The sequence below is a fragment of the Motacilla alba genome, chromosome 18 (genome assembly GCF_015832195.1).
Source record: "Motacilla alba alba isolate MOTALB_02 chromosome 18, Motacilla_alba_V1.0_pri, whole genome shotgun sequence".
NCBI classification, from domain to species: domain Eukaryota; kingdom Metazoa; phylum Chordata; class Aves; order Passeriformes; family Motacillidae; genus Motacilla; species Motacilla alba.
The window spans coordinates 9,475,494-9,491,208 of record NC_052033.1 but is presented as its reverse complement, the minus strand read 5'-3'; the positions used below and the strand labels follow the sequence as shown (position 1 = coordinate 9,491,208).

General features: G+C 51.3%; 1 protein-coding gene across 5 annotated transcripts in view; it reads left to right on the top strand.

Moving 5' to 3' along the window:
- The first annotated feature begins 3,522 nt into the window (after positions 1–3,522).
- Positions 3,523–15,715, top strand: part of RGS9 (regulator of G protein signaling 9) — a 32,405-nt gene continuing 20,212 nt past the window's right edge. For 3 of the 5 annotated variants that reach the window (XM_038157273.1, XM_038157276.1, XM_038157275.1), the window contains exons 1-7: positions 3,552–3,614; positions 9,146–9,242; positions 11,691–11,741; positions 11,906–12,012; positions 12,485–12,536; positions 13,932–13,990; positions 14,386–14,462. In XM_038157273.1, the coding sequence (XP_038013201.1) occupies positions 3,552–3,614; positions 9,146–9,242; positions 11,691–11,741; positions 11,906–12,012; positions 12,485–12,536; positions 13,932–13,990; positions 14,386–14,462 (506 nt within the window). Of the gene's footprint in view, positions 3,615–9,145; positions 9,243–11,690; positions 11,742–11,905; positions 12,013–12,484; positions 12,537–13,931; positions 13,991–14,385; positions 14,463–15,715 lie in introns of all 5 variants that reach the window. The other 2 variants (XR_005259365.1, XM_038157272.1) reach the window with 1 other exon arrangement.

The window sequence follows — 15,715 nt, the reverse complement described above, 5'->3', positions numbered from 1 at the left end:
ACAAGTGTGGGTTTCGTGATTAGAGGCCCAGGAGTGCCTGCCCTAGACAAGCCTCTATAATCTGATTTAAATGCCTCGTGCTTCATGTGGCAGATCTGCCAAGAGCATTAACGGCTGGGGTGGTTCACCTGGGCACAGGTGAAATCTCAGTTCATGTGTGTTTGGTGCTGTGGGTCACTCACAGATGTTAATAAAGCTGAATTTACCTTGGACATGTTCTGGAAATTATACAAAGTAGCTTTATAATAGAGAAATATCCATAAGCTTCATCATAGCTTGTCAGAGAAGACTAGAAATAGAAAAAACCCTACACCTGACCTGTGAGGGGGTGTTTGGGGGATCGGAAGGATTTAAAATTATCTGAATCTTTGGAGCTCAGTGAGGCTGAAGAGCTCACACCTCAGCGTGAGCTTCTCAGGGCTATTTTTCCGGGATCTCCTGCAAGACCATTTTATTTTTGAACTCACTTGAAGACCCAGATTTCAAATGTTTCTTGTGAATAAGACACTTATATTCCTCAGTGTAACTGTTAAAGTCAGCATTTTGGAATGAAATTACCATTTTTATTCCTTTAAGTGTGTGGGACATGGGAAGTTGTTGGTAGTTGATCCTTTACTTAGGCCAGTGTTGGCACCACACCTGGAGTATTTCTGAGTCCTTTAACTATCACTTGTGTAACAGACCAAGTTGTTTGGTTTTAAACTGCAAATGTTTCAGAGGAACCATTGTAGACTATGACAAGTTTTCCTATTTTGCCTATCAAACCAAGAAAACGAGCTATATCTTTTTATGTGCTCCTTACTCTGATATTTTCTCTCAAAGAATTCCTTGCATCTGTCTCTAAGAGATGGAAGCACTTTAGTTCACTAGCATCATCAAAATGCCTGCTTGCCTTTGCTGTCCTTTCTCTTGCTTCCTAACTCCCCTCTGAACTCCCTTTTTCCTCCCTTTTGCCTCCAGGACCATCTGTGCTACTGAGTTTGTCACCCTTGGCCTTTCAGAGGCGCACCAGGATCTGAGCTTGGTTTGGCAGAACAAAACAGCACTTCAGAGCCTGAATGATGAGACTCTGCAAACATCAGGAGCTCCCCTCCCGCTCATTTGGCCATCAGCGGATGCCTTGAAGCATGAGGCAGGATAACTCGGTACCAGTGTGGAATGACAGGGGTTGCTCATCATCTGCATGGAGCAGAGGGTCTGATCAGCAGCTGCTGTGACTTCCAGGGGAATTCCACATGGGAAGGGCTGAGCAGACACAGGGGAAAGGCCTTCCAAAGCACTGGCTTGTCTGGGTGCTATGAAAGAGCAGAGCTAAAGATAAAACACCTCCACAGGGCAGCAAAGCAATTGGGAAAGCAGCCTGTGCCTTCAGGGCATTACTGTTCATGGGAAAAGCTCGGTTCGAGCTCAGAGCCAGCCTGCTCCCCTCAAGTGTGAGAACCACGGATCCTAAATCCAGAGCAGTCACAAGTACTGTGGTGAGGGAGGCACTGCCCTGAGAAACAGCTGCACACGTGTGGGGAGTGTGAGTGCTCCCCGTGTGACATGGCAACGTGGATGTGAAGTGTGTGAGGCACACGGGGCTGGGGGTACAAATATGCTTGTTTGTACATACACACATGCTGGGGGTACAAATGTGCCTGTGCAATCTGTGTTCCTGTACATACACACATGCTGGGGGTACAAATGTGCCTGTGCAATCTGTGTTCCTGTACATACACACATGCTGGGGGTACAAATGTGCCTGTGCAATCTGTGTTCCTGTACATACACACATGCTGGGGGTACAAATGTGCCTGTGCAATCTGTGTTCCTGTACATACACACATGCTGGGGGTACAAATGTGCCTGTGCAGTCTGTTCCTGTACATACACACATGCTCAGGGTACAAATGTGCCTGTACAGTCTGTGTTCCTGTACATACACACATGCTGGGGGTACAAATGTGCCTGTACAGTCTGTGTTCCTGTACATACACACATGCTGGGGGTACAAATGTGCCTGTGCAATCTGTGTTCCTGTACATACACACATGCTGGGGGTACAAATGTGCCTGTGCAATCTGTGTTCCTGTACATACACACATGCTGGGGGTACAAATGTGCCTGTGCAGTCTGTTCCTGTACATACACACATGCTGGGGGTACAAATGTGCCTGTGCAATCTGTGTTCCTGTACATACACACATGCTGGGGGTACAAATGTGCCTGTACCATCTGTTGCTGTGTGTCCTGGGCACACTGGGAGATGCCAACAGTGTTGGGTGGGATCAGCTCACGGACAGAGAGGTGTGAGTGCCTGCTCAGGATGTGTACAGGTGGCACTCTGGGCACACACAGGTGTGAGCACACACTCCTGTGTGGGTGCTCTCTGGGGTGTGCAGGAGGGTACTCACACAAAGGGCAGTGCCTTTTGGCTGGCAAGAATCCTGGGAATGCATCGTCCGAGCCCTGGCAGAATCAGGTTCTGTGTGAGTGAGGACTCAGCCTCTCCTCCTGCCCAGCTGTGCTGGCAGCTGAGCTGGGGGCAGCAGAGGAAACTCTGCCACTTTCTGGAGGAACCACGCAAAATCTTGCTGGAGCTCTTGGTTTCCAGTGCTGCCAGTCAGGTACTGTTCTCCCTCCACCCCATGGCATGAGGCAGTTCCACTGGGAGGAAGAACTCTAACCACATGGTCTTCCTCTGGTCACTCTTCATCACAATTTCCCCATGTGAAGAAGCCACCAACTCCCCAAACCCACCTGGCTCCTGCATCCACAGCTGAGCTGCCTGAGGCTGGTGGCATTCAAGGGACACGTGCCCAAAGCACTGCTCGCCCTCACACACATGACACTCAGCCACAGCACCTTGGCCTTAGCTTGTTTAACGTGACTTCACAAATTCCAGAATGATCTTATGCCTTTATTTTCTCCATCGCTTCAGCACATGGCTGCCCCCCCAAGCCTGACCCCTGGAGCCAGCTGGGGTCTGCAACAGGTCATGACCCGAAACTCTGGGGGACAGGGCTGTTATTCCTTGGACCTTACACCTGGACCTTGGAATCGTGGCCCAGCAGGATGCTGTGACCATGGATCCCCCCCGGAAGTGCTGCCCTGGGCACCCTTCATGGGCAATCAGCCTCCATCGCTTTCTGGGCCTGCTCCAAACCCAGGCCTGAGACCCTGGCCCTCCCATTCCGTTCCGTCCTGTTCCGTTCCATTCCGTTCCATCCCGTCCCGTCCCATCCCATTCCATTCCGTTTCGTCCCGTCCCGTCCTGTCCCGTCCCGTCCCATTCCATTCCATTCCATTCCATTCCATTCCATTCCATTCCATTCCATTCCATTCCATTCCATTCCATTCCATCCCATTCCATCCCAGCCCCTCCGCGCGCTCCCACGAGCGCCCCCAAGCGGCCGCCCCCCCGCCTTCATGCAAATGAGCGCGGGGCGGCGGGTGCTGATTGGCTGCGGCGCGCGGCGGTGGCGCCGCCCCCGGCGGGTGGCGGTGTCCGCAGCCAGGTGCGCCGGGCCGGGCCCGCTCCGCTCCGCTCCGCCACCGCCACCGCCACCATGACCGTCACACGGCTCGACCAGGGCCAGCGCTACCGCCCGCGGATGGCCTTCCTCAAAAAGGTGAGGGCTCAGCAGCGCCGGGGACAGCCGCACCGTTATGGGCACGCCGGGGCGATGCGATGCCCCGGGCAGCGCTGGCGGTGCTTCGGGTGATGCGCGTTCTCAGCATCTTGCTCGGCCACCGCTCCGCGGGCACCTCTGGGCGGGTGGGGTCCGAGGGGGGACAGCCCGTCCCCGGAGTTTGGAGCCATGACCTGTTGCAGAGCGCCGTGGATCCCAGCTGGCTCGGGGGGCAGGCTGGAGGGGCAGCGTGTGCTGAAGTGATGGAGAAAACAGGACCGTAATGGTATTTATCTTTTGTAGCTTATCGCACATGAATGGTTGCCCTGACACGTTTTCTCCCTCTTCCATCATTTTTTTTCCAAGTCCCTCAAACCCAGCGTCCGTTCCCAGGGAAAAACCCACTATCTGCAGCGCTAGGCCACTCGGTATAGCTCTGCTCCAGTCGGTCCAGCGTGTGTTCCCAGTGCTTCCAGCTGATGTCCACATTCAGAGGGTGTATTGCAGCCTGCTCTCTGCCTCCTTGCAGTTTTTCAGACCTGAGTGCATTTGTGGCCAGAAGCAGTAGAAGGAGTGGGGTGATGTATGCCCACGCTTTTGGGTGTAATGAGTAATTTTGTGCAGCATTTGGTGGGCTTTTTCTGTAGCATTCATTCAAAGCATAGCCAGTTGTAGTGTAGCTGGTACTGCAGATTTTAAAAAGCAGTGTGTTAAGCTAGCTTTCCCCCCACCCACCTCTCCTGAGTGTGGCTTATCCTGTTGGATGGAATTAACTGAATTTCCAGTGACAAGTACAGCCAGCAAGTTGCTGTTTGAATTGTAGTTAGCTTTCCTCAACGCCCACAACCTAAGGAGGATTCCAGGGGTAAAGGGAGGGGAATTTGGGGATATTCAATGCTAAGGTATAAGCCTGGCAGTACTTACTACCCCAGAGGAAGTAAAGAGGGTATTTTCTTTGGTGCTATGTCTTGCAGGGTAAATTTGGCTGGGGAGCCCTGCCAAGGGAAATATTCCAGGCCAAATTCTGTACTGAGTAATACTCGGTGGAGTTGTGTGCGGGGGTGCAGAGGAGAAGCTGTGCTTTGAGAAAACAACTGCCTGCAGCTGTGCTTCAGCTGCTCCGTGGGAGTGCAGCAGGCTCTGCAAAGCACTCCGAGTTCCTCAGGTGGGAAGATCAGTCAAAACACAGCCAATGCTGTTACAGAGGGTGCACCACTCACACTGAGAGCAGCCAGGGGGGCTGAGCGCTTCCAGTGCTTTAGTCCAGGACCTGTTAGCAGCAGGAGGGTCAGTGAGCTCCAGGTGGTCAGTGAAAGCCCTTGGCTCTCATCTCCACTTTCATTCCTGCTCTGTTTCTTCCAGACCTTGGAGAAGCCGTGGAGGCTCGGCTGTTGCATGGCAGTGTGGCCAGCCACATCCTCAGAGCTGCCTGGGAACACCAGGCACCTTCACTGGTGCCCATGGCAGGAGCTGAGGATGCTCAGGGTGCACCCAGTGAGCACCTTACAGGCTTAGACCCATGAGGAGCTAAAATCCTAGAAAGAAGCTTTGTTAATTGCTTAAGCCTGTGCTCACGCTCTGCCCCCAGCTGACACACGCTGTGCCTGGGCTGCTGCAGCTGCAGGGAGGGATTCCTGCCATGCTGCCAGCCCGTGGGCCCTGTGTGTGTTCACAGCTGCCAGCAGCTCCCTGTGCTGGAATCTGGTGACCACAGCACCAATCCTGCCGTGGGACATGGGGAGAGGACAGGGGGCTGCTGCAGGGGTGGTGGGCAGTGCCCTGCTCTTGCTGTGAGGCTGCTCTGAACGACTCGGGCTGGATGTGCAGCTTGGGCTTTGTGGCTGAGCTGTGAGGGGATCAGAGGCCTCCAGGGCCCTGTAACACCTGCTCCTCATGCTAGCACTTAGGTTGTTTTATTCTGTTTTTTCCTCCCCTTCTAAACCATCTTGGCTGGAAGAAGAATGACCCAAAAGTCTGTTGGGATAGCAGGCAAGCCTCTGAAATGCATTTTGGCTGGATGCTGTGAGAGCTTGAATGAACCCAAGCTCTTGGTGCCTGTGCCTGCTCCAGCAGCCAGATCTGGCTCTGCTGGGCATCAGCTGGCAGAGCTGGGCTGCGCTCTCCAGGAGCTCCTGGGCTGGGTGTTTTTCCTTGCTGTGCCACACGAGCTGCACAGTGACTCACACCTTGTGGGTAGGGCTGATGGATGCCTTCTTCCCTGCCTCCTCCTCTCTCTGGTCCCTGGTGGCTTCTCCCAAGCTCTGCAGCAGCCAGGGAGGGGCTGTTCCAGGGTCTGCAGCATGGCAGGGGCCTTTTCCAGCCTGGCTTTGCCTCTCCAGGCTTAGACTTTCCAGCAGCTGCTGGGCCTCATCTTCCTGGGCATTTCCAGAAGTGTGTGAGCAGCTGAGTTGTGTTTTTGCTGGAATCCAGCAGACTCCTGCTCTCTGAGGCCCTGGGTATGGCTGAAACTGAGCCTTAGGCCAAGCACAGCCTCATCCCTTTCTCCCTTTCGTTGTTCCAGGCTGGGAGATGCCAGTGTCACATCTTTCTTTGGAAAAAATCCCCTCTGGACTGGGAAGAGCCAGCTACAGCCCTGCCCTCCCCACTCACAGATTGCTTCCTTTAGCTGAGGCATCACTCAGTGGGAACAAGCCACTTCCCCTCAGCTTTAATTATGAAAAAGCAGGAAGTTTTAGCTGGTTAACAATGGATTTTTTTTCATTTCTTCTTTTTTTTCTGGTCATCCATCAACATGCAAAGCAAGGGTGGTAGTTGTAGACCTAGAAAAGAATTGACTGAGCCCTCAGAGGCCAGAGTGGGGATAAGGACTGTGGTGTTACCTTGGAAATCAGAGCAGGTAGGGCTGATCCTTGCAAACAGCAGCAGGCAGTGAGGGGGGCTAGAAGCAGGCAAATAGGCTGGAGAAAGCAGCAGATGTTTAATTACAGCACCAGGGCTGTGCACTCAGCTGGGAACTGGAAATTCCTGCTGGGAAAATTGATCTCTCTTGTGTCTGAAGCAAAGATGCCTCTGTCTGGGTTGATGCTGAGAAGGGCTGAGCTCCTCACCTTGGCAGTGTTCTGCTGTTGCATTTCTGAGTCTCAGCACCTGGAGTTAGTTTTTCCTGCATTGTGGATGCCCTGATCCTGGGGAGCTGGAGGATGCCCAAAGAATGGGACCTGCACCCAGGGTAACTCAGGGAAGCAATCCATCACTGCCCCACTGCTCCATGCTGCAGCAAAGCATCCATCCTCCTCCTCCAGAACCACGGGCACCCCCTCAGTTGGTGGCCATTTGCCTCTCCCTGGGGCTTCCCACGGGCTCCTGAAATCCAGTGAGGGTTTTTCCCACTTTGTGGGAGTTTGAGTTCTGCTTTGCACTCAGTGAGCTGAGCCCTGTGGCTTTGTGCAGTCGGCGAGGGGACATTTTCCTGTTGTCTCCTCTGTGGCTTTCAGGGTGAGTTCACCTCCAGGCAGAGACTCCAGCTGATCTGAAGGGAAATCTCCAGGGGGCTCCTGCCTTGTGGTGTCTGTGTGTGCAGCCTGGCTCCTTCAGCAGTCCTGATATTTACCTCTGTGTGCATCTCCACCCATCAACCAGTCAGGAAGTGGCTTCTGGCTCTGCAAAATTCAAACCAGACAGCTCTTTCCTGGCTGAAAGCGTGACAGAATGTGCTAGAGACCTTAGCAAAGCAAGGAAGTGTTCCTGCTGCGTGTGAAGCAGCCTCCTGGCCTCCCTCTGGTGCTGATAGCAGCTCCTGATCCTGGAACCCACTGTTCCCTTGGGAGAAGAGGCACAGACAGGCTGAGGTTTGATCAGCAAGGTGGATGGTTTGCAGCCAGAGCTAGGCAGCTCCTTGCTTTTTAATGTATTTGTCATTTCTCCAGTGACAAGAGAGAGTGTGGCAGAGTGTGAACGCCACGAGAGTTGAAGAGTTGCTGGTTAAAGGAAGGGAACATGCTGTGCTGGGGGGGTTTCAGAGCCAATTCCCTGCTCTCAGCTGGTTGAAGATGTGTCTCTTGAGCCCACCTGGAGAGCAGCAGCTGTGTGCTGGAGCAGGATGTGCTGTGCTGCCTGCCTGGAACACAGATCCTGGTGGGATCTGCCAGGTGGTCACTGCACAGGGACAGGGGGATGAGCAGGGCTGTGTTTGCCCCCAGGATCTCTGTTCTCTGTGAAGGGACTGTGCAGTCACTGAGGGTGACTTCCCAAGGTACCTGGGTTTGCTTAGAATCCCAGTTTCCTAAAGAGTGCCCTGCCTGCCTCACCTCATCCCACACAGCTGAACTTCCTGAGGTTGAAATTGTGAGTTCTGTTAAAAGACCTAAAAAAAAAAAAAAGTCTTTATATTCCATCACCTCTGCTCTGGTTTTGCTCCTTTAAAATATTTAATAAGTATTTATACAAATATTTATGTTAAATTTTAGCAGGCTTCTCCATTTTAGCATTAATTTGTCAGTGCCTTTACAAGCAGTTGAAAATCCAGTTTTACTGACAAGCCCGGAGTGTATCCTGTCACTACAGTTTAAATCCTCACAGAACTTGGCAAGACTTGGGACCAAAGTCACTGTGGTGCCTGTGAAGACAATACCCTCCATTATGTGTGTGTGTCATCAGCTCACACTGTTAAATCCCCTGCTCTCAGTTAAAAAGCTACAGCCTCACCCAAAACAAATGTGTGGAGAGACCAAATTGGTCCTGTTGGAGCAGTTTTGATTTAATAGCCCTGGAAGCAGAAGACAAAAAGAAGAACGTCTTCCCCAGAGCTCTCATGGCACCCAGATAATCAAAAACGAGGAGATGAGGAGTGTGCCCCAGCTCCATCCATCTGAGCACACATCCCAGCTGAAAGAAAAGCTTTGTGCTTTGGGAGCGGTGCTGGTAGGAAGTCAAAGAGAGGCAAATACCTTTGAAAATCTTTATCTTTTAAAAAGAAATAAAGGTAATTGGGAATGAGGAGTAAAAGTTGTCTGGCCCTGAGCGTGAGACTCATCCTGTGTTAAAAATGAGTCAGCAGGACCCCTGAGGAATCCCAGGTGGGAGGTGATGGGCAGCCCCCAGAGAGGAGGATGTGCCTGCCCCATCCCTGGAGGCGCTGACACCTGGGTGGGGGAGTGCAGCCCTGCACAGGAATGGTCAGAGCGTCCCTCACACACCTCCTTTGCACCTCCTAACAGAAGCACAGATTTTATTCCCTCCCCATTTTTCTTTCTAAGTGCCCAGGGAGCCAGAGGAGAACCTTTCTGGGTGTGGTGGGGTCTGGGTAGCACAGATTTTTATTTTTTTTTTTTTTTTCCTTAGCTCTCATGGAGTGGTTCCATCCTGTCCCTCCTGTGCCAGCCCTGGCTCTGTGTGTGTGTCCATGGCAGTGTGAGCTGCTGTGGGCTGGAGGTGGCACCTCTGGTGCCAGGGGGAGGTTCAGAGAGGGCTGTGGCCGCTGCATGCATTGCTGTGGCACACCAGTGCCCACCCTCTGGAATGCTGGCTCTCCTCTGCCATCCATCCCATCCCATCCCATCGCTGCTTTGCAGATTGAAGCTCTCATGATGGAGATGCAGAGCCCGGACACAGGAATCAAGACACAGACACAGACAGTGATGGTCGCCAACATCCCCCACGCTGTGACAGGTAAGAGCTGCCCTGGGGGAAGGGACTGGGCCCAGTTCAGCAGGGAAAATCTGCCTGTGGACCCCCGGCCAGGGCTGCCAGTGCCTGGCTGTGTGCTGGAGCTCTGCTCCCAATAATATCAGCTGTTCATCATTTGAAATGTCCCTGCTCCCTTGATCTCTTGTCTCATTTCATTCCTGCTCCTTGAATCAGACAAAGGTTGATCCCCAGGCACTTCCAGCTGTCCCCTGGGGGTTAACTCAAGTGACCTTGCCTTAGCACAGAGGTGAGGACACGCTGCAGCCTCCAGACCTCTCGTGCTCCCAGTGAGGCTGGATCACAAATAAAGATAAATATTAAAAACCCAATTAAAACAAGCAGCCTGGAGGCAGGCTGAAACATGGTACTTCAGAAATGAGCAATTAACAATTAGTCTTCCTTTTAATGTTTACTGCTAGTAATAATTTTTCTTGAGTAGGCAGGAAAAGAACAAAATATTCAACCCACTTCTGTGCCTGTAAATGACAGCTTTGCCTCCCTCAAGGAGGCTGGAGGAGCAGCAGACAGGAGCTGAGCTGTGTCATGTGCAGTGTTCCAGGCAGCTCTTATCACAGCCTCCTTGTGCCTGCTACTCCTTTCACCAGGCACTATCAGTCCCTCTGCTTCCCTGCTCTCCAAGCCTCCACAAAAGCTCTTGTGAGGAATCCTCTGCTATAAATATTCACACGTACTCCAGACCCAAGTTTCCTCCTCCTGCTTCGATCTCTCTTCAGCACATGGAAATTCGGAACAAAACCTCCCACTGAAACAAAGTGGGTTTGCTCCAGGCAAGTCAAGAGAATTCCCCCACTGTGTTTGCAAAGCCTGGTAGGCTCAGTGTGTTGTTTGCCCCATTTTGTTTTTTTTTTTAAAGAGGCTGCAGAGGCACTGAAATCACTTGCCCATGGGAAGAGGCAGTCAGTGGAAGGGTCAGAGAGCTTGGGCACATGTGAAGCCTGCTCCCAGCAGCACCCTCCGTGCCCTGCAGTGCAGCCCACATCCTGGCTCACGCAGCTGAGCTGGCTGGAGGCTTTGCCTGCACAAGGAGCTTCCCAGAGCTGTCAGGGCAGCACAAAGAGGAGATTCCCTGTGCTGAGGATGACGTCTCACACAGATGAATTGCAGGGGAAGGAGAACTTCTCTTGATGTCTGCCCAATGTAAAACCCCGCTTCCTAAAAGTCCTTGGGTGTCTGATGTCTTGGCACTCACCCTCATTGTGTGCTGTCTGCTTCACTCTGCTTCCTTAACTAGAATTGTTCCAAGTTCCCTCTTGCACAAGTCATAAATTCCAGTCCACCTCTGAGAGGCAAGTGACTTCCACTCCCCCTGTGTGCTGGTCATCCCTCTCTAAACTGGTATTTTTATGCTGCATGGATACTGATTTGCTCCTGGGTGTTGCAGAAGAGATTGATTCATTTTGATGAGGGTGTGGTGAAGATATTGGAGCAGGGGACGCAGAGCCATTGGAGAGAGCCTGGCTCTGTCTGTGCAGGAAGCCAACTAGTTAAATTCAGTGAAAGCCAGTAAAATGAACAAATAAACCTCAATGTTAAATGTGCACCTTTGGGGGAAAGTGCTTACAGAGGGAGCTGTCTAGAAATGAGTGATGAGATAATCCTTTAATTTCATCTATTTCAGGAAGCAGGCAGTAGGATAAGAGCTCTGAGCCCCTATTAGAAAGTTAAGTCATCACTGCAATGTCAAGAAAGGTCAACACCTCAGTCTGCAGTCCTAGGGGAGGTTTGGAGGAAAAGGCCAGGAACTGGTCAGGGGACAAGAGCCTTTTTGCCCTCTTGAAATGGAAGAAGGTTCATGAAATTTGCTCCCCAGAACGTAAAACTAAAACTGAAGTTTATGCTGCCTGTGGTGGGTACAACTGCTCACAGTCCAGCAAAAGAACTGGGAGAGATAAAATGTGTGTGAATTTGATAAATCCTGTAACCACTGCAGCTTGGATCTCAGATTTGGACATCCCTTCTGCCCTGTAAGGGACTCTTAGGGGATCAGGCACTGGTCTTCTACAAAACTGGGACAGGACTGTGCTCTGTGGCTCTGGAGCTTCTTTGAGTGAATCTCTCCAGGCAAGGTGGAGCAAAGCCTCCCCTTCCCTGGTGAGAAAGCTGTTGCATCCTTAAGCCCTTTCTAAGCCCCTGATGGGGGTTTGGATGCTGCTGAGGCCACGTGAGCTGGTGACACTCTCTCTGTGCCATGCCAAGGTCACGCCTGCCTCAGGCTCCCTCTGGGTGCCCTGGGGGTGCCACATGGCATCTTACCTGTGCCTCCTTGCATCTGAAAGCACTTTTGCAGAAAAGGAGGCTGTGGGATCCAGAGCACAGTGAGGGGGAGGACTGGAGAGTCTCCTTTCCCCCTGTGGATTTGGGCACACTCCTGATTTCAGTGCCTGACCTTTGCTTTGCTCTGCTTTGCAGGGATTGATATCATGCAGTGGATCCTTCAGCGCTTGCAGGTCACTGCAGAAGGTGGGTAAAAATGTGAAAACTGGAGCTTTCTCAGCTTCCAGTCATAAAATTAAGACCTCAAGCAGCAAAACCTTCTAGCTGAATTCTCCCCTGCATAAGAGCTCACTTTTAATTCCAGTGAAGTGTTTCTGTGCAATGAAAACATCTGCATTCTCCATTTTCAGAGGCACTCCACCTGGGAGACCTGTTTGTCAAATACGGATATATCTACCCTCTTCAGGAGCCAAAGAACCTCACCCTGAAGGCAGATGGCAGCCTCTACAGGTTTCAAGTGAGTTGCAGCTCCTCTAAGCCTGTTGAGAGGGAGTTCAGCACTGGTTTTTATTAAAAACAGGCAGCTGGGGCACTTCCCAGGAGCTGTGTAGCTGTGCAGGAGGAAGGGGAAGACTCAGAGAAATCTGCACAGAGAAGGCTGAGATTGCAGTTTACAGGGAAACTGTGATTGTTTCTTCAATGAAATTAGTGTGCTTGTTCAGCCTAAAAATAGCTGTGCTTTCCTCCAAAGGGTGTTCCCTCCCAGGTCTTAAAGTAGCAAATGGAATTGTTGGTTGGACGTGGAATGATGTGCGGGCACGGAGTGATGGATATTCAAAAAGCACAGTGAGAGCAGGATGGCATTGAGGTTCATGGCTGGACTCTCTCCACTGCTATCAGGGGGAAATCAGGATATTCCTGGGTCTTGGAATGAGGAGTCCATGAGTTCAGGGCCTGTGTGCACTAACAGGAGGCTCCTTGCCTTGCAGACCCCCTATTTCTGGCCAGTGCAGGGCTGGGCTGCTGATGACACAGACTATGGTGAGTGGTGGCACTGCACGTGCCCAGGGGTGAGGATTTGTCCCACAGTCCAGGGGTGTGGGTTTGTCACACAGTCCAGGGGTGTCTCCAGAGGTTCCCAGGGGTGTCCAGGGGTGAGAGTTTGTCCCCCAGTCCAGGAGTGTGGGTTTGTCCCACAGTCCAGGGGTGCCCAGGGGTATGGGTTTGTCCCACAGCCCAGGGGTGTCCAGGGGTGTGGGTTTGTCCCCCAGTCCAGGGGTGTGGGTTTGTCCCACAGCCCAGGGGTGCCCAGGGGTGAGAGTTTGTCACACAGTCCAGGGGTGTGGGTTTATCACACAGCCCAGGGGTGCCCAGGGCTATGGGTTTGTTCCACAGTCCAGGGGTATGGGTTTGTCCCCCAGTCCATAGGTGTGGGTTTGTCCCCCCACCCCAGGGGTGCCCAGGGGTGTGGGTTTGTTCCACAGTCCTGCTCCACACCTGCTCTTCCTGTTCTTGTGCTGTGTCTCCACTCACAATGACCAGCCCATTTTTTTTCATGCTGCTTTGTGAATATTTCTCAGTAGTGGTGAATTGAGGGTGTGACCATCTTGTGGTGGTGGCCTTGATGAGAGAAAGTGCTTAAGCTCTTCTGCTGCACTAAGATCCATCACACAGGAACACATCTGAATTACCTTGCTGGGGAGGGAAGACTTTAAACACAAGATTAGATTTCCCTGAGCAGTTAAGTGTGTTCCTGGATCTGAGCCCAAGGCTGTCTTCCTGTAGATTTGGATCAAGCCCTGCATTCAGAGATGGCTCTTTCTGTGTAGAAAGCACAGTGGCTTCCAAGATCTCCTGATGGTTTTTTTCCATATAAATCTCTTGTTGTCTTTATGATGCTTTTTGTTGTAGAGCTGATCATGAATCTTGGGCTGGTCAGCTGGGTTGGCTCCTGTGAGCTGTGCAGTTCACAGACTGATCTGTCCATGCCAGGGTTGTCCTCTGTGGCTTTTAGCTGCATTATGCTGTAGATCTCCTGAGGAAATAAAAAAGCCTGGTTTGGATTGGAATGTTTTTGTTAGAACTTGAGCAAAAAAACACTGGCCTGTGCTCAGAAAACTTGGAGGTCAAACTCTGAGGAGCCTCAACACCTGGAAGGTTTGGCCCAGTGTCCCTTGACCCGTGGAAGCCTGGCTGAGTTCCCCAGGGAAGGGTGGCAGAAGGCACATGCTGCCTGTCCTGCCTGGGCATCAGTGACATCCCAAAAGCACCAAGTCCTTTCTTCTTCACTGAGCTTTCACGAGCTTTGGAGCTCATGCCTGGGAAGATATTGCAGCAGACAAAGGCTCCTGTGTTTGTAATGTGGGTAAATTTTAATTATTCTTGGACTTGTTGGTCTAAGTATAACTGACTGCTAATTTGCTTCTACCTCCACAGCAATTTATCTAGCAAAGAAGAACATTAAAAGGAAAGGGATTTTGGAAGAATATGAAAAGGTGAGGAGACACTTCACTTGTTCCATTACAAGACTCTCATTTGCTACAACTTAAGCCCTTTGTTGTTATGAGTGGGGGACAGCAAAAAAATCACCTCTTCAATTGCACGAGGTGTTCCTCCAGCTGTATCAAAAGCCAACATTTTGCAAGTGAAAAAAACGACCAGTACAGAAAACTACTGTGAAGTCAATTATAATTTTAGCAGGGGTAATTGCTCTCCTTGCAATGGCATTTTTGAACTGTTGCAATTCTTGTAATTACGTGCAGAACAATCCAGATTTCTTGGCTCAGTGGCCAGCCTGGCCTCGTTGAACTATGGAGAGTCAAGAAAACCCCAGCATGGGAGTGCCCTGGTCAGAATTTTCACACTAACTGCTTTTTTATTTTTATTCCAGGAACATTACAACATGCTCAATCAAAAAATAAACTACAAGTGGGATTTTGTCATTATGCAGGCCAAGGAGCAGTATAAGTGAGTGGAATTGCATTCCGTTGTTTGCATCACTGGGGAGGGCGTGAGGAGCAGAGCTTGGCTGCCTTGGTGCACAGTTCAATCACACATTAAAAACACCAAAATGGCTTTAAAATGGCTTGGAGTGAAGGTTTAGATTTTGCACTTGATGTGGTTCTGGGAAGAAGCTGGGTTCTGCTGCTGCAAGCCCTAATTAGAAACAACTTCATTTAGCTCAGTGTTCTCCATGAGTATTTGTGGATCAGGCCCTGGACTTTGGGCCTGTTGCTGGTCTGGGTCAGGAGTTTCTGGCACATCTCTCAGCTGAGTGGAGCGAATCAAGAAGCAGTAAATAGTCCCAGCAGGGACTTCTGGAGAAAACTGAAGTGCATCCTTATGTACCCAGCTAAAATGACTTGGTTTTAGGAACTGAAACCTTCAAATTGCCAGGAAAGTTGGTGAACATGAGATGGGAATACTCCTTTAGAGATCTTTCCTGCTTCTGAGGGCTCCTCTTACCTTCCTTTACCTGCTGGCAGGGCAGGCAGTGCCTCTGCTGCTCAGCAGCCTCTCTGTTCCCTGGGATGGCAGCCAAGTCCTCGGAGTGCAGCTCATCAGATAACTGTCTCATTAAACACCAGACTGTTGTTCTTGTAAATTGAGGTCAGACTTGGGCTAAGAGATGCCAAATGCAGTTTCAAAGTTAGATCCCCAGCCTGTGTCTGAACGAGCAGATTAAACTCGTCTGAGGCTGTTTGATGGGGCTGCTGGGGCAGACTGGTGCAGAGCACCCACCCTGCTCACCACAGCAGGGAGGCCACATGCAAACAGCCTGTTGGGAATGTTCCCTTCCCCATGCTCAGGCCCAAATTGTGCTCAGGACTTTTCTGGGAAAGAATTAGTTGGTCCAAGCCCAAACCATGCTAGTGCCTCTTCTGTTTAATTGTGGAGGTGATTTGGGTTTTAGTGCCTGGGAACCTTCCTCAGAACCATTTCCAAGCAGTTTCTCTGAGAAATGCCTCTGCTTTCCTGAGAGACGGGGATGAGACATGTCCAGGATGTGTCTCTGGGTGGCAGTCCTTGGGGACATGGGACAGGGACGAAGGTGAAGCAGCAGGACTGAGGGCAAGTCAGCAGAGAGCTCCCAGAGGGCTGTGTGCCTAATCAGAAGGGGATGTGTCTGCTCCCCACTCAGCTCAGGAAGATGATGATTTCTCAAAAGCCAGTCACGTGTGGCCATGTGAAGATGATGTGCAGCCCAGAATTAGTCAGGA